This window comes from Haemaphysalis longicornis, unplaced genomic scaffold (genome assembly GCF_048455015.1).
Source record: "Haemaphysalis longicornis isolate Haplotype H1 unplaced genomic scaffold, Haemaphysalis longicornis Haplotype H1 scaffold_7, whole genome shotgun sequence".
NCBI classification, from domain to species: domain Eukaryota; kingdom Metazoa; phylum Arthropoda; class Arachnida; order Ixodida; family Ixodidae; genus Haemaphysalis; species Haemaphysalis longicornis.
This window is the reverse complement of record NW_027526422.1, coordinates 2,222,333-2,250,005: the sequence shown is the minus strand read 5'-3', so window position 1 is coordinate 2,250,005 and position 27,673 is coordinate 2,222,333. Positions and strand designations below refer to the sequence as shown.

At 50.4% G+C, this 27,673-nt stretch overlaps 1 protein-coding gene across 1 annotated transcript in view; it reads left to right on the top strand.

Moving 5' to 3' along the window:
• The window catches only part of LOC144144302 (neprilysin-1-like), a 205,113-nt gene that overhangs the window by 35,272 nt on the left and 142,168 nt on the right, over positions 1-27,673 (top strand). The window contains exons 2-5 of the mRNA XM_077675682.1: positions 4,431-4,712; positions 10,654-10,939; positions 13,349-13,393; positions 23,895-24,056. Of these exons, the coding sequence (XP_077531808.1) occupies positions 4,533-4,712; positions 10,654-10,939; positions 13,349-13,393; positions 23,895-24,056 (673 nt within the window). The 5' untranslated portion in view covers positions 4,431-4,532. The remainder of the gene's footprint in view (positions 1-4,430; positions 4,713-10,653; positions 10,940-13,348; positions 13,394-23,894; positions 24,057-27,673) is intronic.

The window sequence follows — 27,673 nt, the reverse complement described above, 5'->3', positions numbered from 1 at the left end:
AACAATTGTTTCAACATGATTCCTATACAATGTTTACAACCAGCGAATGGAGAAATGCACTACTCGAGCATTGCACAATTGTTCCAAACATGTTGTACGTAATTCTAATCAGGCGAATAGAAAACAATAATGCACTAGAACACATCGAAAAATTGCAAGATCAGAAATACAGGTTAAGTTTCTACAGGTTGCGCTGTAATTCCTACGTTCATAGTTATGGCGAATTTAATAACGATGGTAACGTGTAGCTCAACATCTGGATACCATAATTAGCGCATGCGTGAGGTGTGTACCAAGTTTCATTATGGCGTGTCCCATAACGGTGACGGTTTTGAGTTACGTTAGATAGTTTCGGGTTGAAAGGGTTATTATTTTTTATTCCAAGATTATATCTTTTCGTAAGTGCGAAGGTATGTAAACCCGGAGCAGTGCGAATACCCAATTTTTAAAAAAGCGGTTTTGTGTGAGCATCATATGATGAATCTCAGGTAGCGCGTACAGCTTTCTTTTGCAATAAGTGCAGTTTATTAATATTTGACGTAGTAGTATTTCCCCATACCAGCAAGCAAAGGTTGAGGTGCGAAAGAAGAGAGAATTGTGGATAAGCAGCTTTATATTTGTGGGTAGTAGAAAGCGCAACTTGGTGAGTGCCCCAACAGTTCGCGATAGTGTGTTGGCGAGCGAATCCACGTGTTTATTCCACAGTAAGTGTTCGTCAACGACCACTCCAAGACTTCGAAATGTAGTGACGATTTCTACGGCAGTCGTTCCAATCGTTAGGCCAACACCAACATTCACAGTCTGAATTTTTTTTAAGTACCGCCTTGGTTTTACTAGTGTTGGGCGCTGAACGGGCTCCACCTCTTTAGTTTATTTAATACATTATTAGCATGAACAATAAGACTAGTAGCGTCGTTCGAGCAGAAGAGTAATGTAGTGTCACCCGCATCGATTACTTATTTGGAAGAATGGTCCAACTAGGTCATTTATATGCATATTAAATAGGAGGTGGCCGAGAATGCTTCCCTGCGGTACACCAAATTTCTACTCATCAAATCAGACATTTGGCCATTTATAATTACCTTTGGCAACGGAATTTCAGATAGCTACTCAATAAATCTAGAAGTATCCCCCTGGAACCATAATGTTCAAGCTTCTTTAAGACAGTGGTGTTGTTAAGGCGGTCAAACGCTTTCCTAAAATCCACAAACACGCCGAGTGTTAGCAGTTTATTTTTAATGTCCCGGAGGATTATTTGTTTTTGTGTTAAAAGCGCACATCCAGACCACAACAAAATCGTGCATCCTCGGGTGTCCAGAGCGAAGCATGCGATGCCGGTTCGCCGCAAGTTCGCAAGGCATCGCGTGGTTTGTGCTGGACACCCGAGGTGTTATCTATAAGCGGGCAGTGGCCGTTTTAGGGCGCAGCCCGTTGGCACCTCGTACCTGGGCTTCGCAGCAGCGGAGGCCTAGGCGTTCGTCGCCGTCCGCGTAACCGAGTGAGCGAGCGAAGCAGAGAAAGCAGAAAGGAAACGGGGAGCAGCGCAAGCTTGAGAGGGAGCGAGGCACGCACGGCTACGGCGTCATTTCTCTCACTCCATCCTCCCCGCATCCTCCTCCTAACTAACTAACTAAGTGGTTCGAGTGAAAAGGAAAGGAGATGCCTCCCTGCTCCGTTCGCCACTCGTCCGACGAACCACGTGACATTCGCGCGGGAGGTTCGAGCACGACTTGCAACAACGTGCGCGCGGCCAGCGGTGACGCGCTGCGAGATACGGCAGAGTAGCGCGCGCCGCCCTGCGTTGGCCGATCACGCGACCATCTTCTGAGATATGTGCCATGACCGAGAAGACTACAGTTCGCTCTGCGCACACATTTCGCATTAGACAGTATATTAATCGTCAGTGCATTTTTTGTCCTTGCCGTTAAACAAAATAGACCCCAAAATGCCACCTGCGTGCAAAGTTTGAGCACGAGCGGAGGAGCGGTTTTCCCGGTAAAACGTTTTTAAAGGCGCTCATTTATCGATGCACCACCCTGTACAATTTCTAAAGTTTGGTTGCCTTCGTATGCTGGTCCCTTGTATAGTATTTTCTGAACTTTAGTTCTCTTTCTACCCACCCTGTCCCCGATTTTGTATTTACTTAAGTACCGTTATTTAAGTACCGGTGCCATCGTAGTACTTAAATAAGTAAATGGGCGCTAACGTTAACAGAATGCCCGGATACACATATGCCGCAACTTGGCTAAAGCTCCAAACGTAACCTGTGCCAAACACTAATTGGCCCTAAATTAGAACACGGCCGCTCTGTTTTGTATCGTGCACATGTACATCTAATAAACTTATTCGAAATGATCCAAGCTAATCTTTATTTTATTCCTTGTGACTGCAACTGCACCGCTAGTGTAACACCAATGAAATCTTACCTCGAACTTTACCTCGAAGCACTTTGGCAGCATTTCGCTGCCAAATTGCTTCAGTCAAACTCGTTCACAAATCACGAGTATCATCATCCCAGTTCGTACAACGAACTTGTCTCAGCATCACAGTACGCTGCAGCTTGTTATTAGCCGTAGCTCGGCCTGCTATTATGCAGAACCAGAGCAATATTCGCGCCATTCGTACCACGACTACCACAGACTGAAATCACTTTCCCGCATTAACAGCAGCTATATCGAAGACCATAGCTTGCTCGAAAAGGCCTAAGTTACCATTGCATGAGCAGGAGTCCTCTGATATGTTCATTACATATCGTCTGCTGCATTTTTTGTATTTTTGTTTATAGGTACTAACCATGAGTGATACCTCACCTCCCAGGCCTGACTCCTGCAGGGGGCATACTGCAGGAGTCCCTGAGGTACCTGGCTCCTCTAGGGACGGAGAGAACCCAAATTATTGTCGTTTAAAATTTGAGCATGGTAATAAGCTTACGGGTGCCACCAAGACAAAACACAACCTTGTTTAACTTGAAACAACTAGCCTTTGGTGACTCACTGAGTTGCAGTACCAAGAAAGACGTATTTTTTACCCGCAAGAACGCCAGAAATATGAGACTTTTTTTCAAAACTCGCGCACACTGGCGTCAGCAATGATGCAATAAAAACAACGCTGAAAATATCGTCATCCTGCAGCGTGTTTACGGTGCGTGAACACCGTAGTGATACGATCAGATGGAGGCACCGCAATCGCAGTCATGTGTCGCGGCGGTGGCCACCACCAATCGCCCAAACAGGATCCCACTGGGACCCGGCCAGAGAGCGGCTGGTGAGTCGTCACTGCTTCGTCCGTTGTTTCCACAATACAATCACAGGGTGTTTGCTTCGAGTTCGTGACAAAACTGGTGCATTAGGACAAAGCTGCATTTTTTATTTTGTCTTTATGCCCCCCTTAAAATGTGTACGCAGCCTCACATCTTACGAAAACAAACGAAATCAAGTGTTGGAGGGAAGCCCGCCTGGTCGGGGAAACGCATGACACAAATCGAAAACTGACACCGACCACATTTTAATGTCAGGTGTCAAGTGTCCCGCACGGGATCCGAAACGTCTTTTCTCGGTTTATAAACACTCGCGGTCGGTGTCAGTTCTTAATTTGTGTCAAGAAAAACAACAGTACACCGGCAAACCTGCTTTTACTAGCACTGTACTGCGAACGCTCGTTGTCCCAGTCCTTGGAGGGAAAAACATGGGGATCGACTGGGCCCACCAAAAGCGCGCAGGTTTCTCCAAATAATGCACCAAATATGCATACTGTTTGTCACCGTGGCAAAAATAATCTTGTGGGGGTGCGACAAAGAAATAACAAGCTCGACTACAGCCCGGCCGCTAACTAGCACGCGAGCCTGACACGCTGCCCGCAACGTAGCTCGGCGTCGTTGTTCCGGTTCATATTCTACCCGGTAGGACAGCACGGTAGTCCTTTGGGTGCCGTGATGGAGACTACGCTTGAGGCTGCGCCTTTGGCGGATTGTACGGCGTGCTTACTGCTGCAGTACCGCTCTGGGGACAACCTGCGTGTTCCTTTCCCTGCAGCCATAGCAGCGGTTAGCATGTTCGAAACAGTGTGCGGAGCGGAAGGCTCTCTTCCCAAGTCCAAATACTTCCCGGGGACGCTCTGAAGACGTGTCATTCCGCCAACAGAGCGCCTCCATGGACAATGTGGCAGGAATGCAAGCCGTGAAAGGAGTTTTTCGGCCATGCCTGGCAAAAAGAGAGCGGGCTGGCCGTTTCCTTCGATATGATTTACTGGAGCCGCTCTTCGTGTTCTGATCCCCCCCCCCCCCCCCCCCTGTCCGCCTCTGTTCTGTGCGCCCTCGTTGAAGAGCCGGAGGCAAGCGTCGAACGGGATGCAGGGGAGGCAGGAGGTGCGCCCTCCACCGCCGCGCGCTTTCAGGTGCTCCACGGCCGCTTCTTCTTCTTCCCCTCTCGCAGGGCGGCTGACCCTCCTCCCGTGGCGGCGGCGGCGGCCTCACCCTGGAGTGGGCCGACGCGTCCACGCTGCGGTTGCGGCTCGAGCAGGGCCCGCTGTCGGACATGGCGTCACCCGAGGACACGCTCAACTTCCGCACGTCCCCCAGCGGCGATGCTGGCCAGCAGCGCATGCCCAACGGGCTCACCTACCAGGCGACCCAGTCCGGCCTCAAGGTCACCGTGCACGACAACCCGCTCAGCACCGTGCTCGAGTACCGCAGGACGCCCTCCCCCGTCACACCGGTACGCTGGCCAGGGGAGAGGGACGAGGCTTGCCATCCTTATATGCCACTAACCCTGTGTGGCGTCAAGGTACAGGGCCCTCACCCCGACTATCAGCCCATTTGCAACGTCAATGGGCGAACAATGAAAAAAAAAACAAATAATCGGGAAGTCATAGAGAGTACGGCGACATCACCGAGCATTTATTATTGATTTGAATGAACTCCTTGGTGTGGCTTTTTATTGTTTTTACTTTTCCCCTTTTGGGGAAATCCTGCGTGCGTATAGGCCACTGGTCCTTGCCCTGCAAGTTGTGCAGCCGTTCGCCAACAAGCCAAGAGCGCTGACTTCCAACTGATCTTTTATTGAAAAAAACACATATTTATACCCCACACACCTACACACACGTGCCATAAATGCACACAACAAAACAAGCAATTCATCACAGCGGTGCTATGACGCGCCACACACGCTCTAAAAATTCCCATTAGAACACACGCACTTGAAATGATAAATAGCTCTCTCATGCCATGACACACGTGTTGCGCCCCTAGATTACTTTCTATGTAGCGTTCCTTCCCCCTTGTAAAAAATCAAGTTCCTTGGCTGACAGAGCAACCGAAGGTACGCTGACGCAATTTTCCCCCAACCTAGCAATTTTCGCTGCCTCCACTATCTCCCTTGTCATCTGGTCACTATGGCGCTGAATGACTTCGCATTTTTCGAACATGGGAATGCACTTTCCGGTGGTGCCTTTGCAATCTCGGCAGTGAATGCCTAGCTGCCCTTTGACACTTGTTCGTACATTGTTGCTATGCTCCCGGAGCCTTCTATTAAGACACCTTCCCGTCTGGCCCACGTACTTTTTTCCGCATGGCAAAGGAATCTCGTAGATTACCGACTTTGCGCATGGGACGAACTTCGTTTTGTGCTCAATGGAGCACTTGTGGGAATCCTTTCTCGGGAGGTACCTTTTTTTGCAAAGGGCCCCCAGTTTGCGAGGGGCGGAAAAAACCACTTGTACGTCAGCGGCATTCCCTATTTTTTTCAGCCTATGGGCTATATTATGTATGTATGGGATTACTGCAACCTTCCTTTTTTCTTTTTCCTTTTCTACCACAACCGTGGCCTCGCCCTCGCTCCGGCGGCGGTTTTTCTTCTCAGCTTTAGTACCTCAGCTTTAGTCCGTGTTTTTGTTGCGTTGTTTAGTAATGATGGATAACCAACTCGCCCAATACTGCACTTTGCTTAAGCCAAGAGGGCACATTCTGGCGCCCCTGAACTTCCCTCAACCGCCGCTGTAGAGGCGAAATCTGTTGTGACACTCCCTTGGCCTGCGCTGTTATAGCACGTTCTGAGGCACCACGCACAACAGGCCGTGCCACCACGGGGGAACAGGTGCTTTCAACTTATCTTTCGCCATCTGGTGCACATAGCGCAGCTCGTAACTCTTACAGGCACCGTAGCACCACGACTTTCGGGAAGGCAGCAAAAATTGAAGCGCCCAGTTTAACTTTCCTCTGGTTCATGTACGACAACAAAACTTGTTTGACCTCTGTTTACGGTATCGGACCCGCGAACACGCCGAGTCGGGGGAAAAGCAAAAGAATACGAGACCTTTTCAATAAATTATTGCATAAAAGCAAAAGCGTTTCTTAGCGTGATCCCTTTCAACTTCCTCCAAGTATAGATAACCACGATTACTCTAACTGAATATAGACTATTCAGGGGCGGCTCTAACCACAACCGCGCCCAACTTGCCGTCTCGAGGCATCAAAATAGCCTGCGTTGATGAAAACAGCTTTGCGCAATTTGTCTCAAGCTTCACGCAAAACCGCCTTCGTAAGAAAATTAAACGGGTGAACTAGTTTGTTAGAATTTTGACACAGTGGGACTAGATGGGACCAAAGATGAGGTAACACTTTCAGGACTCTCAGACTTCTTGTCTGTAGAGTTCCTTTCTTTGCCTTTCCTATTATTGGAGTTGTCTCTCACAAAATATGTAGCAACTGCTGTGCGTAGTGGATCACCAGCGCAAAACGCAACCGTTTTGGCGTCAGGGGTGTTCAGGGAGGAGGAGGAATAGACTTTATTGAAGCCATAAAGGACTTCAGGTGATCAACCTGGGCTGGTCCCTACGTCCAGGGTCCCATTGGTCCTGCAGGCCTGCTCGTTACATCGCCGACCACCCTAACCGACGCAAGGGTAACTTTCTGCACGTCCGCGCTGGCATGTAGTCCTGACTTGTTTTTCATAAGCGGAGACTCGGATCATATGCTTTTCTTCCTGACGTCGTGCTGAAGGGGTGAGAGCTTGGCATCTGTCGCCGTGTCGCCGAGCGAGGGCCCCTCACGGGCCAGGGACAAAGCGCTGAATTCCGGCGAAGGATAGTCTCTGCGATTGTTGGGGGCAGCAGTCCAGCCTAGAAGCGTTTCGACTGCTGTGAGGTGTGGTGTTAGCCGTAAGATTTGACCAGAAGTGATTTGCCAAGTAGTCCAATCGAATTAGTATACTGACATAGTCGTCCATGTAAGCCGAGGCGAGAGGAGTGTCTTCGAAAAGACCATAGTCGTCCATCATTCTGAGCGCTTCATCAGTGATCGGAGGGCTCGCAACTGCGCAGATGCGTGGCACCTCCAGGGCGTCGATGGTAACTTGTTTGTCCTTGTTCTGGCTGGCCACCATAACTGCACACTCTGACACTCTGACCTGTTGTGGTGTGGCTTTTGCCGAAGGTTACGAGCTTCGATTCTTCAACACGTTCCCAGAGCACGCGACACGTCCCACCGAACGAATGTCCGCTGCCTGCCCGTGTCCAACAGAGTTCTCAAGGTCGCGCACGTGCGGCAAGTCTTCAGGTAAACTGGAGTGGGCCGTGTGATGAGGCTGTGACCACCGAGGATGCCGAGTGGGAAGGTCTGGGCAGGCGGGCGGGCCCCTGGACCAGACGAGCGGGCAGACCTGATAGCGTGCACGGGATCTGGCTGAGCCACAATGCACAGTGAAGTTAGATGCCGGCGCGAACAGCGGCTGCAGGACAAGGTTCTAGCAGTCTGGCAGGCACGTGCAACAGGATTTTGCTTGCCGCACCGGAAGCAATGTCTGCCTGTTTGCAGTCACCATCGCTTCTCGTCTGGTGGCACCAAGGAGTTTGTATAAAACTTCTGGAGTGGAGATGGTGCTCGACGTCCCTTTTGTAGGCGGGGTTTGGGGGTAAAACCGGGGAGTTGGATCTTATGCCGTAGACCACGAGCTATCGACTCGTCGATCATCGCTTCGATAATCGACTTCGGCGACCGATCCAACGGAGGGTCACATCGCTTGAATTTAATTGAAGAGGAGGAAGGGAGATCGCTGGCCTGGTAAAAGGGGCGGAGAAGGAGGTAGGGTGGCACATTCGCGGTGCATTGTGCGATCTCATGGGCCGACAACAATCCCTATGGGGAGTGGGCGACGACTCCGCATGTAGCGCTGCGGCCGACGGTATACGAAAAAATACTCATGCGGGGTCTGCCGGGCTGATGGAGGGCGTCGAACCTGAGTGTCGGTGCTGCCCTTGTGCCCTTCCTCCCGAATTTCCACCTGGATTCGGAAATACTACACGATCTCCTGAACTTTCTTGGCATCATCGGTCCCCTTAGTTGCTGCCGATTCTTTCATGCGTTTCCGGTACATAAGAGCGATGTCGCGTGGCAACGTCTTTAGCAGGTCACGATGGATTATCGCAGCATACCAGACGGGCGCCACGCCTAGTCCCTCCAATGCGTTTAGGTGAAAGGCGATCTCGTCATGCAAGCGCCGCAGCCTCTCGACGTCAGCAGAGGTCTTTACTGGAGTTATGGCGAGGAGGGCATCGACATTATCCGCCATCAATAGGTCTCTGCAGCCAAAACGGTCTTCGAGGATCTTGCCCGCAGCGTCATAACCATCTTCTGCCAGCCCGGTGCCTTCAATCGCGTTCTTAGCGGGGCCGGTCATGTACCAGCAGAGGTACTTGAATTAGTCGATTTTCGTCAAATGTTGTCTTGTATGGATGGTCGCGTCAAATTGTTTCCAGAATCCCTGCCAGTCGCGACGCTCCCTAGAGAACGGCGCGATCTGCCGTTTGGGGAGGGCGACTCGGGGATCTGGCACGGAGGGATGAGCCGTGGTTTGGCTCACCACTCGTGCTTGACTGGGTTCACCAGCAGCGGAGCTCGAGGGACCGGCGACAGCAGGAGGTGACGATCGGGCGGTTTCCACGCGGGCCCGAATCTGGCAAATGCTGCGCTCGTAATCCCATGCTGTGCCGTTGTCGGCTTGAAAGGCGTCGTCCGTTAGTTCAGCCTGCATCTTGGCGTCCAGGGTGCACAGTTCTGTCTGCTTCTCGCTGAGGAGGGTGACGCAGCCGCCCCGAATTCGGTGCTCGGGGGCAGCGGGATCCTCCTTGGGTGGAGCGCCAAGCGTGGCGATCGTCTTCGCGATGGCGGCGCACAGGCACCCCCCAAGTTGGCGTTCGTGCTCCATGACGGAAGGGACCGGGAGCATGGGCGGGTTTTCGGCACCAGCGTATGGCGTATCAAGCAAGAAAAAAACGCTTTCTTGGAGTTTCTCCGGAGAACAGAAATGGACAGAGTTTCGCGATTAAACATCTTAGGCGCATCAATGCCATCTTTTTGTTTCTACATTTTTTTCTTTTTTCTTTTTGTTTTTCTTCTATGAGCTAGCGTAACAAGCCAGCGCGAAGGCTAGGCTAACCTCCGTGGTCTTCATTAAAGTTTTTTTCTCTCTCTCTCTCTATCCTCTCAGGGCTTCGTGCAATTGCTGTGTAAAGTTTCACGCGAAGCCGCCTTCGTAAGAGAACTAAACGGGGCTGAAATAGCACAGAGTTGCATTGCTACGTGCTTTTGCTTCCTATCCACGGTTGAACAGTGAGGCGTCTTCACCCTTGAGTGGAGGAGGAATCAAGGGCGGGACACATGTGAGGAGAACGACGCATTCCCGCACGCCTTTTGCCCCCTCTCCAAAGCCGGTTCCGTAGCCTTCGTGCAGGTTCCTCACCGCTGCCGGAGCGGTTTCGAGAGAGAAAAGGAGCGCGGAAACGCGTCATTCTTCGCGCATGTGTTTGGCTCTTTGCCTCCGCCCTCTTACGGAAATTTAGATATTGCGACACTGCAGGATATACAAGAATTAGTAAAGAACGCTCAAGCCTTATAATATACTACGAGGGCGCCTAAGCATTACTTATTAGTCATGAATGCTAAAAAATTGGCATTTTTGCGTTGAGAGTAATGTTTTCCGAGTTTTGCCGAGGGGAATTCGCGGCTTTTTTCTGGCGCGGACGGCCAATTCTCGCCACTGCCGATGTTGCGGCCGCCTACGCTGTAGATAACCCCGCGCAGACAGGTCTAGCTCGCTTGGGATCGTTACGCCGCTGTGAGAGGCGGGGTTTGTTTGTGGGTATGTAACCGTATGTGAGTACTGTAAAGGAAAATCCCGGGCTCAAACGTTGGCCCACTGCGGGCCTGCGCTGACATCCTTATTGGGCTGCACGTTAGGTAGCCCTAACGTTCAGCTTACCGCGTGCCACACAACTTTATACTCATTATATGTCAAGCTGCGGGTATACCCGTTAACGTCGTTAGACAAGGCGTAACGCTATGCCCAATGTAAGGAAAATCGCGGGGAATCTTTTGACTCTGTACACCTCTGCGGTATATTCCAAAGTCGCAGGCATGCCGCAGATGATGAGAGCTTTACGAGCCCTTTTGCTCGTACAGACGCCGGCTTTGTCGCTCAGTGAGCAACTTCATACATTCGCATCCAGGAAACCGCGATTGGTGAGAGAATTCAGAATGCACTATTTAGTGCGAGCCTTATTCCGCGTTCTGCTCACATGTTGAGCTACATGTTCGCCAGAGGTGCCCCAGGAGGCAGCAGACGAAGAAGGTGGCGCGAGATGCGGTGTGCCTTTGCGCCGCAGTACCAGGACGCGAGCCGGCCGGACGCCCTGCTCAGCCTGCAGCCCATCCTGTCGACGATGCCCGGCGGGATGTCGAGCAAGAAGCCCTCCCAGGACGAGTCGTGCGCCAGCTTCGCTGCTGCCGGGCGCCAGCGGACGAGCGACGTCAAGCCCGTGGCCGGGTCCGCGGGCCAGCGGGCCAGGGACTTGTCGCTTGCCGCCATCGTCGCCCTGCTCGCCGCCGCCTGCTGCGTGCTGGCATACCTCGCCTTCGTCGCCCCGGTCACCGAAAGGCTCGTCTTCCACGGTGACCGCATGTTCCCCGGTCTCCGCTCGCCCACTGGTGAAGGCTTCGAAAGCAACATCAAAATGAGATGGGGCCAGGAACACCGTCTCGCATTGCCGCGAAAATTGCGCGTTTCAAATGAAGGGGTGATGATGGTTATGAAAACGCCAACTTTGATAGAAGGCTAAACAAAATCATAGTTATTTATAAATGAGCCAAAAAGCGCTATTTATAACTTAGACAAAAAGCGCTTTCAACTTGTTCCGCACTTGAAGTGTTTAAACGGACAGACAACCGATTTTTGTCGAGTGTATTTTCTGTATCACGAATGAAGGGTATCATTATAAAGGGACACTAAAGTGCCTCATTGCGGGATTGCTAGCACAAATTGTTACCTGGAGTCCATAGGCCATGTTTCGACCACTCTCGCTGCGTTTACGCGACTTTATTCAGTAGGAAAATCAATTCGAAAATGCTGTCCTCCTCTCTGCATCCTCGTTGCCGATTTCCTGTGACGTTTCGTTTGACTTCAAAACAAGATGCCTTGGTTTGACTGCGCTACTGCACGGCTCGCCGACCCTCCGACAGAATCAGTCGGCCAAGCGTTTAGTCGGCCGGCGGCCGGCGGGTCGTCGCAATTCGTTCGCTCAGTTGAAACTAAGCCACGACACATTTGTGAATGGAAGAATGTGCTTTAGTTTGTTAGTTTGTAGACTGCATCAAGCTCTAGGTCCAAGTCGCTTCACACAAGACTGGTACGCCAGTAGAAAAATCGAAGGCCAATTCAAGGTGGGAGAAGAGTCAGCGAAGTCAGTGTAGGTTCTAAGGAAATAAAATCAACTGATACTTTTACCGTACAGCGTAAAACTAGGGAGCAGGAAGCACTTTTTTGCGCTGGGTGAACTAGAACAGCGGTCAGCAGCACGACCACATCTGCGAACCCTTTTCCGCCGAAGGAATGCAGTCGCTTAACATGAGATATTGTGGGAATTTGGGGAACGCTTACTGCACGAGCGCTATACAGAAATAGTCATCTAAGCTGCTTGAAATATTGAAACTAAATGAAAATGTAAACTGGCTATTCATCATACAGTTAATATTTCGCCCCTGGCATCGCTGGCCCATTTCCAAGTTGTTTGGAGCACTAAGTATATTGTTTTGCAAGTCGAGATTTTGAATCCCCGAGAGTGCATGCTTTCTTTTTTTGAAGTTAATTTATTTGTTTTGGGGCAATGTTTTCTATACTGAATACACCATTTTTGTGCTGTAACGTTCATTGCTCCACGAGCGCGTTCTCAGAACGAGTGCAGACTGACACTGACGTGCCGGCGAGTTCTCGTTGGCGTAGTGTTGCCATAAGCACCAACTGCTTTCGGGCACAGTCCCGAATCAGCCGACCCTTAGCCTGTTTCGAGAACACGTATTACGATACAGGCACGAGCCAGGCAAGCTGCAAAAATGAGGGGAAAGCGCATCGCACTTGAGCGTCTCCAGTGACGCGGATGGCGTTCATCCACTGCACCCGCCTCGGCTCGTGATAGTTGCGATTCCAAGCCACGCTGGTAGGCTTACGTGACGCATATTACAGCCGATAACATGGCAGATGCGGGGTATGCCGATTACTGAGATATTGAGAATGCCGAACCAACGATACCGCCGGATGCCAAGCACGTTGTTTCACAGAACCGAAACCGAAACTGGTTTGAATTCTAATCTTGGACATCGTACAGTCACGTAGCACCTTGTATTGACGTCACTGTTGTTAGTTGGTGCGGCCGCCGCAAACCGCGCATGGTAGTTTTTTCTTCTTTCAGGCTTTATAAAATAAATACCGCCTTATCGCCCGGATAAACGATGAAAAGGGTGTTTATTTGAGCCAGTCTGCGCAGGACAAGCAAGAGCAGGAGCTTGGCAAGTTCACTTCAGTGTCCCTTAAACCTGAAGCTTTTGCTGATATCACCCGGGAACATTTGAAATGTCAATTTTTAGACTAACCAGCCATGCGTCCGTGTCCCGCCAAAACGAATGCTGGAAATCATGACAGTGAGCACACTTTTAACCTGCACGGGAGATTAAAAGAGGTATTTAAAAACTTTGCCTTCGGCCAAAACAATAGTAATGCGTCATGCAGTTTTTCGATGGAGTTGCTCGGACACGTAACGTAGTGTCACGTTTAGACACTGCGTGTCGCCACCTTTTAGACTTCAGAAATTTTAGTGCGAAATTAAAATTATTCCCTCCTGCTTATTTAAAATTTCTTGCGGTTACCCTGTGAAACGCTGGTGGTATACCGTACGAGCTAGAGGACATGCACTCCACAAAAATTGGTTGTCTACCCCTAAAAAAACAGACCTCTTCCCCTTCAATTTGCTGAAAATGTCTCGGATGAAAGTGCTGCAACTACCTCACCGATAACGAATGTCCTTGCAGATCCTACCACCAGGATCTGCCTGACTCCTGAATGCGTCAAAACAGGTGAGCTGCAATCCGATCAATCAAATGTTTACTTCCAGCTGCAACTATCTAAGGGCATACGTCCGCTAAGTTCAATGCACAAGATGTGTGCAACACAGAGAAATTATGATAGCAGATGTTGCTTAAAGGAGCCATGAAGACAAAATACACGTTTGTTTCATTCCAAAGATTTGGTTGTTATAGTGCTCTCAGCCCTTGTCCGGGAGGAAACGATGCTTTATTCACTGAGAAACTAAACAATTTCGGCCAATATTTCAATTTTCCGCCGTATCGTGTTTTTTGTTACATCTACAATGACGTATCCGGTCAGGATTTATAACAAAAGTTACCATGTTGGCTAAGGCTGTCGCCCAGTGCAGCACATATTTTTTTGTTTCCCTGGTTGACGTCTCTTTACACAGATGGAGTACGATACCGCCGGGGAACCTTTGTCCGCACACAATGTTTTTTTTTTCTTTTTCTGACCGGACTGGTACGCGGCTGATATTTAGGATTGATAGTAACCGTGTCGTGAAATACGGTGTGTTACTCGACAGGGAGGGTCACGTAAATGCCAGTTGACCAGTGTCAGACGAGCCCAACGCGCTGCACGGCTGTGCGGCGTCGGCCGGCACATACTGTGCACCGCACGCTTCTATGTTCCGCAAAGTTCCGCAAAGCGAACGCTTTGCGGAACTTAGCAACATCGCATTTGCATCGCTTTTGTTTCTTGGCCGTTTGGCACGAGTTACTCAACCGCCTCATTTTCTGCTACACCTTGCATGCGTCTCTTTCTTCGCTTTCGTTTCTTCGTCTTACGGTACGAATTACGCCAGCAAGCGCTACGCCGGCACACGCCGCAGCTTCCTCACAATCAGCGTTCTGCGCGATGGTATTCCCCTGTCGTGTTCACGTGCCGTCATTTTCAGATGTGACCCGCCGCGGTAACTCAGTGGCTATGGCGTTGTGCTGCTGAGCCAAAGGTCGCGGATTTAGTGCCGACCGCGGTGGCCGCTTTTCAAATTGCGGCGAAAAGCGAAAACGCCTAGCGCGCGTGTGTTCGTGCCTCGCGACGGCCGCCAAGCGTCCCCTGCGCACATTTGTCAAGCCAGGCATGCCCACTTGGGGCGATTCGCCAGGATTGCGGCGACCGGCCGGCAGTAAAAAAAATTGTGGTCGATCCCCCTTTCACAGGAATCAGCAAAACACGAAAGTGAAAGGGGCCTCGATCCACAGTAGCAGTTGAATGTAAAGAAGCCTCCTTCATGTGCCAAGGGTTCGCGAGCCTGACCCCACCAGACGAAGTGACGCCGACACGCAAGAAACAAAAAACAGCCGAGGGTGCTTTAATTCACGCGCGTCCCCCGTGCACGAAATTGCTGTCACCGAGGCGCCAACTGTCGGCTCTCATTAGCGTCAGGAAGCGCTACTTCGCTTCGCCTCTCCTAGACGGCAGCACTATCTGAATGAGTCATGGGGAAGGACACAAGGCGCGTTCGTAGATCTGCTCTCGTCTCTGTTCATAGCGCAGTGGGCAGAGGGCCACGTTCCTCCAGTTGTGGCGAGAGAGTTCGTAGGCTCGAAACCGGTTTGCCGCCGCGTCAATGGCACTTTTTCTGGTGGCGTCACTTCCATGACGGATATGACGTCAAGGAGATCTATCTTGGTGTACCCGGGCATAAAACACGTTTATGTTAAAACCAAGAAAATTCCGAGCGCTCGTGTGTGCGTGCCTCGCGACGACCGCCGGCGCACCCTGCGCACGTTGTCAAGCCAAGCATACCCACTTAGGGAGATTGGCGGAGATTGCGGCGACCACCGGCAGTTAGAAAAACAAAAAATGTAGAGCGCTCGTGTGTGCGTGCCTTGCGGCGACCAACCAGCGTCCCCGACGCAAGTCTAAGCATACCCACTTAGGGAGGTTGGCCAAGATTGGAAAAAAAAAAACTCCAGCGTTCACCGTAACTGTGCAACACTTGCTCGGAACAATCAAGACACGTCATAGCGTACGCCCCTGTAAGGTGGTGTGCAATGATTATCACTTCCAAAAATATGAAGGAGGCTCACACTTATTGCAACAATTATGGAGTAAAGGACGTTGCGGCAACGAAGAAGCAAATCGGCTGCAACCGTACACCTAAACCGTCATGATGTGTGTGAAGGTTGCGTACAGCTTCGCTACCTTCAAGTCTTACGTGTTAGCGTGAGCTTCCCGCATTTTTTTATTTGCTCCTACACCGGCGCCCAGTTTCTTGACCGGACAACAACAACAAAAGCCGGAAAGGAACGGCGAAAACATCAAATTGCGGAAATGGGCCACCAGCGCACTAGGCCTTTCACCTGCGGAAAAATTCATAATTGGCGACATTGCAAAGCCTAATTAGGTTAATGGTGTAAATGTACATCAATGGCGAAAATAAAGAAAAGAGAGCTTAAAAAAACACTCAAGCCAAGTCTGGCTGCAAAGAACTCGCAATGAGGGCAAGAGGCTTAAGGATACTGCGCATTGGTAGACAACCCTCTGAATTTCGGCATATTTTTTGTTGTACCTTTCATCATTTCTTCTGTCTTCTTTTTCTCAAAATTGACATTGACATTTTTTTATTAAGCAGTTCAGTACAGTTTTTCCAAAATGTTCTAGTTAACTGGCCTCCGGCGCACGAAAGGCAGCACGACGCTGCTCTGCCCTCAGGAACGCTGCTTTATCACAGTGGTTAACCACCACAGTGGTAAGCTGAAGTGATGCGGATTGAAGAATTTCCTTTCAATTGTGTGTCTCGTGTTCGTTTAAGTAACGCATTGCTGACGTTAATGAGTTGTGAATGCCAGGCCCACATGCAGTTCGGAGAGCCAAACTGCGCTTTCAATGAACCTGGAAACTCGGTTTGCTGAAACCTGCAGCGTGCGGCTGCGCCCGCTCACTCTGCCCTCCTCCCGTGATGACGCTAAACGTTCAAGCTTGCGCGCCGCTGCGGCGGCTGCTTGTACACTGTTCCCGCGTTGATTGTTTCGTTTCATTCTTAGATATTAGCGGCGTTCCTCTAATCTCTGCGGTTTGCTTGTCCCTCTGCGAGAACCGACCAGTGGTGGGAGTAGCTGGCACACAGACTTTGTAAGGGCTTGCGTATCCCGGTCGTTCTTTTTCATCCGCATTTATTCTTGCTAGTTTCTCAGCGACCGCATCTTTTGTGTTAGTGTTTTCTTTTTCTGGCAACGTATACTTTCATCCCCGTTGGATGACGGCGTTATAAGTACGACAGGGGACCGGCCTTTATCAAGAGTGAAGGTAGTCAAAAACTTTTCGTCACCGTTAGTACAGTATAACGAAGATGACTTGAACGGCTCAAGTTTCCGTTTGCTCCTGTCCTCTTGCCCACGCCGCTTTGGAGGAGAAGAAAGAGGGGGGGGGGGGGGGAAAGCTGTTGGTTGGGCTGTTGACACAGAGAGGGATGGCCACGGGTGACCGGTTGCTGCCTGGACAGGAACTTCACTTGCTGGCAGTGTCTAACAAAGCGGAGAGAGCAAGACAGATGTCGCGCTCGTGTGGCAGCGGCCCAAGCCGGGGTGCATCGAGGATTCCGAGTCAAGCGCGTCATGCGGTAGGCAGTCACGCATTTATCATTTCTTGATAACAAGGTTGCGGTACGTATGCAAAGTTCGTAGGACTGGCAGGACAAGTGGGGCGGACGGGGGATGAAGAAGGAAGGGACAACCAACTCCCATAGAAATCTCCCCGACATGAGCAACAGAATGAGTGATTCCAGACAGAAAGTACAAATCATCCGTTCATTCACGGTGGACCGCGGCTATTTCACGACAAACAGCACCGCCGAGAGAGGCATTTCGTGCAGAGGGAAAAGCGACAACTTCCGGTAGAATGACGAATTTTCCTTTCACGTTCCCTCGCTCTTACGGATATTCGCCCTCAGCCAGCCCCCCTCAAGGAAAGGATTAATACGGCGCTGCTGGCGGCGGCGGCGGCGGCGTGCGCATTCCGGGGACTTCGGCGGCTGCGCGGAGCGGCGGCGCACAGGTCTTCGACAAACTGATGATGGTGATGCTTAGCGGCTTCTCTTTTACAACGGGGTGGCGTTGCACTGCGACCTTAGTCGTAACGCCACTGTACAATCGCCTCGCCAAAAAAAGAAGGGAAAAAAACCTTTATGGAATTTTTGTGCTTCTGTAATTTCTTAGTTCGCATGTCTTCCCAGATTCTTCTCTGCTCTTTACCCACCAACATTCTAAGCTCCTTTTACTAACGCGTACTGCTATCCAATTCACTTTTCCGTTACCCTTAAAGCCAAGGGCTTCCGAAAGCTGGATGTTATCCTCACTGAGGATAACATCCTGCGGAAACCTGCGCACAGTTCTTCCTGTATCGGTTCGCGAATCAACGTTTTTGTGGCGAAGCTCCTCTTGCTCGGGCCCTGTCACGGCCGTACACGGCACATTGTACACGGCACATTGATGATGATTGTGGCAGGATCCCCCTAGGGATTGGCCAACCAAAGATTGGCCGAAGAGGTCATAACCTTCAACGCGTTCGTTGCTAACCAACAAGGTCGTCCCCTGCGAGCTCAAGACTCTTGCTCGGGCCCTGTCACGTCCCTCGTTGCTGCCATACACGGCGGAATGATGATGATTGTGGCAGGATCCCCCTAGGGATTGGCCAACCAAAGATTGGCCGAAGAGATCAAAAGTTCTCGAAACGTTCAATGCATTCGTTGCTACTCAAAAATGAGGAGAGGAAGAAGAAGAGATTGTCGTTGGTCGCCTGCGAGCTGAAGACACGTACCGGGGGTACGCGACACCAGACGCTCTGCAGAAGGCGATGACCAAGGTGGCTCAAATGTCACACACCGAATTCGCCAACTTACCCATGGAGACTCTCATCGTCCCAAACAAGGCCTACATAATCACCACTTGTCAACGGAGCGGTGGAAAGCTTGACGTGTCGAGTCTTTATATGATGTGTGGCCGTCTGTTTCACGGTTTTACCGATAAGCATTTCAGCTTCGCCCCTCCCATCATCATTCACTTCGTGGAGATGGCGGGATTTTTTTGTCCGCAAACAACTCGCCCTGGCTTCAAAAAGCAATGCATTCCCTTTGTTATTATCAAAAAACTTTTCCGTCGTGATCGTCCGCCTCCCGGTTCGGTTTGCATCCATCCTCTTTTTCCAGGCCATTGTTTCTGACTATTTCACTTCATTTCTTATTGCCTTGGTCATTTCCCCTGCGGTTCCAGGTTTCATACACGTTGTCTCGAGCCTCCTGGTTCTTTTCCTCCACTGTGTACCCACGCTTTTCGTGATATCGTAACACTCTGGCCGTCCATCTCTGCTCATCAATATTTCTCAGTCGCTCTTAAAGGAGCCATGAAGACAAAATACAAGTTGGGTTTATTAGAAAGACTGCTTAGTCCCGATAACAATGATACCAATATCATCTCAATCTTCGAACAAATAACGAAGATATGAAAGAAAACGTGCGAAGCAGTCGCGACCCCCTAGCCAATTTCCCGCAACTTTTCTATGACGTCACGGAACCTTGTTTATGCGATTGGGAGCCGCCTAACTGACCTGTCGCGACGACACATGACTGGACGTCTGTAATGGGGCCTCTAGTTTCATTTGACCGCATCACTTGAATGCTAATGTGCAGTTGACGCACTGAAAATGATGTTTTATTGTTGGCCCGTATGACGTCATTCTTGCTCATAACACGTCACTGTGGCGCAAAATTTGAAAGTTTTTAAATACTTCTTGCTTTTTTTTGTTAAAAAAAACATCTTTTGTGGCTGTAATGGAGCTGAGTGGGATACTGAATCTTAGTTCTTTCAAATTAAACGAAGTTGTATTTTCTCTTCATGGCTCCTTTAAAAACATATTTTGCTCTGTGCTTCTCTCTCTTCAAAGGAGGCCCATCCCTTGTTTCCCTGCACTGCCTCATTTGTCGATGCTGTGTGCTCCCAATATATGCCAATCGACCTACCGCCCTCTGATTTACTTGTAGCCCTAATTGAATCTATGATTTGACACGCACTACTGCGTTTGAAAAGGTGAGTGCCGGTACCATTACCCCGTTCCAGATTCCTCTCACAACTTCATATTTGTCATACTATCCCCATAGTTCTCTGTGCTTCATGATAGACGCACTTCCTTTTACCTTCATTCTTAAATGCTACTCATGAGTTTTTAGATAGGCCTGACCTTCGTTTATCCATATGCCCAGATATTTGTATCTTGTTACCCACGGTATTGTTGTTTGTTGAACGAATACCGGTTCGTTACAGGCATCGTCATTAAAAACCAGAAGTCCAGACTTTGCTGTGCTAAAGTCTAACCCTAGTTCAGTAGCGTCTTTCCCGCATATATTTGTGCGCCGTTGCAGACAATGTTAGCTATCGGCTAGAAGAACTATGTCACATATATCAGTCCCGGGATATGTTGTTACATTTCCTGTCATTTGCGGCTATAACACAGATTGAAACCTATTTTACTGCCTTCAAGCTTTCCTTCTAGTCTAGCCATGTACAGCATGAACAGCAATGGCGACAGAGGACAAACCTGCTTTAAGCCTCTATTTGTGACTACCGGTTCCATGCACTTTTGGTCCTCCCAGGTAATTTTCACCTCGCTCTCATTGTAAATTCCCTGTAGCAGCCGTATAAATTCCTGGCCTAATCCCTCCCTCTCAAGTTGGCTCCATAGAAGTCCTCTATCTACATTGTCGTAGGCTCCCTCTATATCCAGAAATACTATCCGTAGTGGTCGCTTTTGAGCCATTGACAACTCTATCCATTCTGTTAGGATAATTAAATTGTCGTCTAGGCACCTCTCGTCTGAATCGTTTTGTAGTTCTCCCAGTATGCCTACCCTCTATCCACGCTTGTAGTTACGCTTTTATGGCTTGCATTTTTAGCCTGTATGCCACTGAAGTAACTGTAACGGGCCTGTACAAGTTGGCATTAGCCCTGTCTTCACCTTTATAGATCAGCTTCATCCTGTTCTTATGCCAATCGCCCGGTACTTGCCCAGTTTTCATCACTTTTTGGTTTGCTCGAATCAGCTGTGCTTTGCTTTTTGGGCCCAGTAGGTTGACCAGCCGTATAGGAATTTCATCCGACCCTGTTGCCGTATTAGCAGGAACATTTCCTTCGGCTTTTTTCCAATTCAGTTTCTCCAACATTAGCTCTCTATCTGTACACACCTCAGTTGCCCCACTCTCTAAATGCTGTATTCCCCTCTCTGTTCATCTGAACTTCTCTTGTATGACTGAGCGAATGTGAAATACCACCTCTTCCCCATCGTCTCCTCGCTGCCATCGAATTTTTAGATCGCATAAACTTTGTAGTATCTGCCCCTCTAAGTTTTTTTTCTTGTTTTATCGGTACTTCTTTCAATTTCGAAAAGCTGCCAAACTGTTTCCACGGAGACCATGGCGTCGTCAAGCTGCAATATGGGTGTTTTATGTTGCATCGCTACTCCTTTCTTTCGGCGGTGAATGCATGAATCGCCCTTTTTGCTGCGAGCACCCACCAATGGCTTATTTCTAGGGGAATAGCGAAGGTAGAGCGCTTCCTTGGTGGTAGCCTCGTTCCTCGGACAGCTAGGAAGATGGCACGGGACTGCGTTAACTGCACATGTGGGCCCTCGGTGGTTCGAGAGGCACAGCGAGCTTTCCGCGTCACGGATACAGCGTGGCAGAAGCGCTCTCGCGCAAGGAAAGCGGCGGACCTGTCGCACGCTCCGTCACGCCCGCCACGGGCTCCTTCTCGCCCCGTAGCTTTTTGCTTCGCTTCTACGTAATGCCCACTTGCGCGTGTGCTCTAGGCCAATCTGACAACACGGCCGCCGTCTCCCAATAACGTCGCTGTGGGGCCAAAGCACCTCAGGCAGAGCACCTCAGGCAGGGCCAAAGCACCTCGCCCGCAGCACTTCTCCACTCCCGCCGAGAGCTAGAAACACAAGCACACGAGGCGGGTAACGCAAGACAGCAGGAGCGGAGGGGGCCTCGTCAGCTCTCGCTCGCTCCGAGGCCTCCCGAGGCAGCGAGCTGCTCCGCCGCCCGCTGCAACCGGACCGGAATCGGGCCACACGGCGGCTCCCTGCTGCACGCTGGCGTTCGCTTCATTTGCGCCCCAATGGGGCGCAATAAAAGCGGCTGACACGGCGTCGCTAAAAGCACGTCGCAAGCGAGCTGGCCGTGCCGGCAAAAGGGAGCGATGCCGGTAACCAGCTACAGCCGGCCGAAAGCGTAATCCTTCTTCCGGCCGACTAATCCAATTGATGGCTGGCTTCTTCCCTGCCTCCATGTCTCGGCCGCCAGAGAGCACTCACAGCGGGAAACCTTTCGCGCTCCCGTCGTCGGTGTCGTAACGCGGAGGGTGCGCGTTTGAGGGGCAGATCTCGACGCCGCAGATGTGCCTTGACGGAGATAAGCCTCTCTTCCGAAACCAGCGCTGGTGCAAGGTGGCACTACGCAAATCCCCAAGTCAGCGTCAGATGAGGTTGCACTGCACCCTTTCTACCCGGTCTCTTTCTTCGGGCATACGCGTACAGAAACGGCTGCACATGCTGCGAAGGGTTTCATTGCCGAATAAGAAAAAAAGAGGGGGCGGGGGAGGGAGGCACACCAGGCCGGTTGTGCTCACTAATTTGGGCTAGTTGGTTGCCACTTGGATACATTTCGCCAACCAAAACGGGATGCGGACGAAGAAAGAGTCACACAGAACGCTCGCTAGCCTTCGACAGAAAATTTTATTTTGCACTTGAACAGTGAATTTTGTGGCCTCGCCTTCGCGCTGCCATCCTTTTTTATGTGCAGATGGGCTCGCCTTGTCGTCTTAGCTCGCCAACTGTCGATGCGACTGCCGGAATCAGGGGGCGCAGCGAGATAACGGACCCAAGTAGAGCCTTCTGTGCCGAGGTCAGGGAGTCACGCTGAGGCCTCGAAAACCACGCGGTTTAAATAGTCATAACCGTTCAAACCCCTCTAACTGCTGGCGCTTGTCACACATCTCCCTGTTGTTTAGCGCGAATAAAACTGCAGGTACATTTAAGGCAAAATCTTTGTATGTAACCGGCAGCCCCCGCGTTCATGTAGTTAGGAACGCTCGCTGGGTTGGCTATGACGATAGTATGCGAAAAAAGCGGCCGCGCAAGAAAGAAATGGCAAGTTCGAAATAACGCAGCAAGGCTCCAGCTACGCAAGAAAAAAAAAATGACGTGTTCGAAATGACGCCAAACTGCTCCAGCATACGAAATTAAAGCAAGCACAACAAGAACAGAAGTCCCTCTGGCGCAGTTTCGGGCAGGGGGCGCGCGAGCACTGCGAAGGAGGGAAATTTGAAATGCATTGGGTGGCAGCAGTGAGCGCAGTACGGCGCTACAGGCCATTATGGCGAGTCACTGCTCTTCACTTCCGACAGCTTTCGCACTGGGTGGAACGGCCTTAATTTTTTATGGGGCGACAGCCTCAGTTGCTCCATTCCGCGAAAAACCGTCGCTGTTGTGCGGTCAAGAAAATGGCCGCCTCTGTAAAGAGTAAATTACAATTCTTTATAAAGAGGGCGTGGCTCAAAGTCTAGTCAGAGCTGGGGAGGGCGACAAAGGCGGTGAGAGCGTCTACATTCTGTTTCGTATCCGCGAGGTACTTGTCTTTTTGGGAGCGGAGCGCCTGGGCCAGAGGAGGCGATGCCCACTCCTGGAGGGCCTTGGTGTTCGGCGGAAGATGAGCTCTTCTCTCCGCCGTGGGCACCGAGCACTCCCACAGCATGTGCTGCATTGTGGGCAGCGGTGGCGCGTGACACGAGGAGCAGGTCACGACGGTGGTCTCCGTGGCGAAATTCCGTTCCCTTGTGGTTACAAGCCCGGCATTTCCTGGGCGCACCTAGCGCCGTCTAGAGCTTCGCCTTAAATGCTCCAATTCTTTTATGCTGAAGAAACAATAGCGCAGAGGACGGGACGCAGGAACACAGTACAGCAGACGGGCGCCATTGTTGTATGTGTTGTCGCTCTCTAGAGAAGCAGTCGCAGTGCAACTTGTTTTCGCCTGTTTCTGCTGCTTGTGACAACGCATAGCTGTGCTTCTGTTCGGGGCCGTGTGTTTAGCAAGAGCCGTCGAAAGCACCGCGCGAGCTGGTATCCTTGAGATATCTATTCACTATACCTTCACGAGAAAGGCATGGAATATTTTGCTCCGCTAGTGAAAGATGACGGCGTTGATCACAAAACGAAAATGGCAGTTAAATCTAGGGCATCAGAAAACGGAACAGAACGTGTTTTGTCTATCTCTACCTATTGTTACACACAAACTAGGAATAGAAAGTGTCGCTGTCCGCCCCCTGCAGGGAACACTTCTCGTTTAGTTTTATCCTTTTTCATTGCTCTTGGTGAGGAGCTCTAGTGTGCGCCGAAATGAATACTTGGGCCGGATGGCACGAAGTGAGGCAGACAGCGCGCTCGCAGAGCCGCGTGCCAGACGCGGGGAATCCACACGGGTCGTCGTCCTTCGTGCAGCGTCGTCCCTGCTCAACGGGATGGACCAGAGCGCCGACCCGTGCGCAGACTTTTTCCAGTTCGCGTGCGGCGCCTGGAACAAGCGACACCAGATCCCGGAGGACCGGCCCAGCATCTCCACCTTCGAGGTGCTCTCCGACGAGCTGCAGATCATACTCAAAGGCCAGCCTCCGCTTTTTTGCACTCTTTCTCCCCCGAGCCCTTTTTGCGTTTGCACTGCGCCTCCTTCTGTCGGCGGTCGTCTCATCGCCTCTGGTTTACCTTGTTCTCGTCACGCGCTTGAGTGAGTTTTGTTCGGGCACCCATTACTTTCCTCGCCGTCGGGCGGTAAAATTTCCTGCGAAGGAATAAGTTTGCGCAAAAGGCGAGGACGCGGAAAGGAGAGGACGCGACGAGCGCTCGTCTTGTCCTCTCTTCTCTCCGGCCTCGTCTTTGCGCAGACCTATTCCTTCGCACGCCAGCAATCAAGTCCTACTAGATAAAGTTTCGCTTTGTTTGTATCTACATGAGAAATATGTACAACGAGGAATACCGTAAGAACAAGTATCAAAGTTGCATGGCTCATTAAGGCTGCTCCAAAGTATTTATTACGCCGAGTTACGTGTGATTGTCTTCTTGTGAAACAGGAACAAAGAAATGAAATTTGAGAAAGGAACAGCCTTGTTCCGTACGCGGAAGTCGAACCCACAGCCTCCGCATAACGCGTGAGGTGTTCTACAAATTGAGCTATTACGGCGGCGACTGTCGCTCGACTTCAGCGGTGGTTTATATGTAGAGATGTTAAGACACCGGCCAACTGGATGCGCCGTTTTTATGGCAGCAATTTCCACAAGCGAGAATTGAAAGCTCTTCTGCCGCAAACTTGTCAGTGGCTCCCTTCCCTGTCACCTCTACGAGCGAGGGAGCCACTGGAAGCGAACACCAAGGCCGTTTTTCTTGATCTGTCGGACGGGACATAAGCGGCCTATTCTGTCTGTGGGAACGGCTTTGCATTTGTAAATGTTCATTCATTGATGCGTGTGTTTCAGAAAAATAAGCGCCAGGTGAGTTCTCAATGCTGTGTTTACAGCTGCGAGCGGCAGCATGCATTACTTGCAAATACTGAACATTCGCGTCGAAATCATTCGGAGGAAATCATTATTCGCTTCTTACTCATTTAGAAGTCAAATAACACGACTCTTACGTCTCCTATAAAATTAAATAGCGAGAGAATAAACAATATTGCCGTTTTTCCAGCTCTACAGAAGCTTGGGAACGAAATATGCAACAGCTCAGTACGGGCCAAATCGTTCGCCTACGTGTATTGAGGCGAAGCAAATCACGGCAGTGTGAAGTTAGAATTGCTTTCTAGGTTTGGCGACGCAAGTAAGCGGTGTTCTGTATTTTAACCTTGCTGTTGAGCTAGCTCACTACAAAACGTAAGTACACGCAGAAGCAATTGTTGGGTGCGAAAGTTAGGCGCCTACATTTATTTTCATACGACAATATTGTGAGGTTGGTGTTACCTAACCAAGCAGCCGTTAGCAAGACCATTTACTCCGCCGAAAGTATAAGATATGACGGCAAATATAATGTGATCGAATGAAGCAAAAAAAAAAATGGCTGCAGCGTAGCCCGGTTATGCAAGTGAAAGAAGCCGAAGCACAGTTTCCCAACCGAATGGCATGGCTAGTCGAGAGTTCCTTACTGCGAGCGCTCACTCGCTGCCGTCGTTTCGTCACTTCCCGAAACCGTCGTCGAAGCCGAATGCGAGGCGTTCATTGCCGCCTCCAAAGCTCGTCGCGGTCGTGTCTGCCATAGAGTTTCTTACACTAAGAAACTCTATGGTGTCTGCATCCTTCTTCCGACGCTTAGGTCGCCGAAGTTCCCGTTCTTCCCCCGTTTCGGCCTGCCGCTTTGCGCGCTCGTGCTCAGGTTTCCACAACTCATTAGCCAGCCGAACGACATCTGCAGGACGGTCCGACGCAGTCGGCGGCTGTCGGTGCAGCAGCGGACAACTGGGTTTATCGGCGGTGGTAGCAGATTGCATGATCAGCCCTCGGCGAGTGCGTCTTCACACCTCAAACATACGTCGTCATGCGACTTGCGTCTTCCCGCCTCGCGAACCGGTCGCACCTCCTACTTCTCCAACTTGCCCACAGGTGCAGCTAGTCGCCGCCGCTGAGGCTGCGGGGCGTGTTTCAGTCATTTCAGTCTCCAAAACGCTGTAGTCGCTGTAGTGGCAAAAATTCCGGTGACGTCACACAAAAATAAAAAACAAAGAACAAATACGCAGAAACCATTCATGCATTAAGTAGTGATAAGAATAATCATAAAAAGTAAAAATATTGCTGCGCCTGTAAGCATTTGCATCGAAACGTTTCACGCATTTACGATAGTGGGGCGGATGCGCCATGAGCGCCTTCTAGTAGTAGAAAGCACCCGTAAAAAAAATGGCGTCTTCCAAGGTGTGCGATTTGTGTACGAAATGTTACGAATGTAGTGCATCATAAGGCCTCAAGTCGTCTGCGCCTTGTGTCTCTTGCCAAATCGTCATTTGTACGTGAGGAAGTCGTGGTGGGCTGTTTTTACTCGTAGCATCGTCACCTATCTCCTGCCGAGAACGTCCTGGCTTTATTTGTTGTGGTCTGACGTGTGTCTGTGTAAGGCAATCTTCCTGATGGAATTTGAGAGGCTTTGTTCTATGACAGCAGCGTTGACAACCTGCAAGGGTTATTTTTTCTGGCTGTGAACACGGGCTCACCCGATGTTAAGTGTGAGGCCTACATAGCTGGTGTTACAACTCACATTCTAGTTCACTCTACTGACAACGGAAGGTATCCTTACGCAGTGGTTTCGCAGGTTGCTCTGGGCGGTACTACAATCGGAGCAACGATGCGTTTTTATCCTGACGTGAACAGGCGTCATTACGGCATCATTGAAGAGATGTGGGAAGCACAAAACGGTTGTACGCAATCATCTGAGACTGCGTAGCTTTTTTTGAGGTAATCAAATAGCTAATCAAAAAGGTAATATTTTTCAGGTAATCAAACGCGCTGGCGTTATATAGACAGTGTTTCATGACTGCTATGGACTATGGTTGTTCGTTAGCATAAGTAGTTATATCGGCCGTACAGATGCACTGCACTACACATCGTATGTGAATATATATATATATATATATATATATATATATATATATATAGCGAATCAGAAAATGGAAAATGAGGGGCTCCGTTAAATAAGACATAAAATAAGGGTTGGCAGTCAAGAAAACCTCGGAAAGCTAAGGGGAGGTTGTGGGGGGTCATAGAAAGAGATGAAGAATTTTTTGAGTCGAACAGAAAGTGGTGAAAAAATGCCCGCCGGGTGGGATCCGAACCCACGACCCCCGGAATACCGGTCTGGTGCGATAACCACAACGCTACCGCCGGGGCTGTTTCCCCAGCACTTTCTCGGGTATTTATGTTAAGGTATTTTTGTTTCCTGCACTTGGGGGTGGTAGTCAGCGCCACTCGGACTACTCGGGGTGAAGGGGACCTTCTTTTTATTGATTGATTGTGGGATTTAACGCGCCGACGCAACGCAGGCGATGAGGCGCGCCGAGTGGAGGGCTCCGGATTAATTTTGGCCACCTGGGGATCTTTATCGTGCGCCGAAATCTCGTGCACACGGGCGTTTTTGCTTTTCGCCTCCATCAGAAAAGCGGCCGCCGCGGCCGGGAATCGAACCCGCAGGACCTTCTTTTTAACCCCCGGGCCGTGACTCGAGTGTCTACGACATGTCGAGAGTGGTCGACC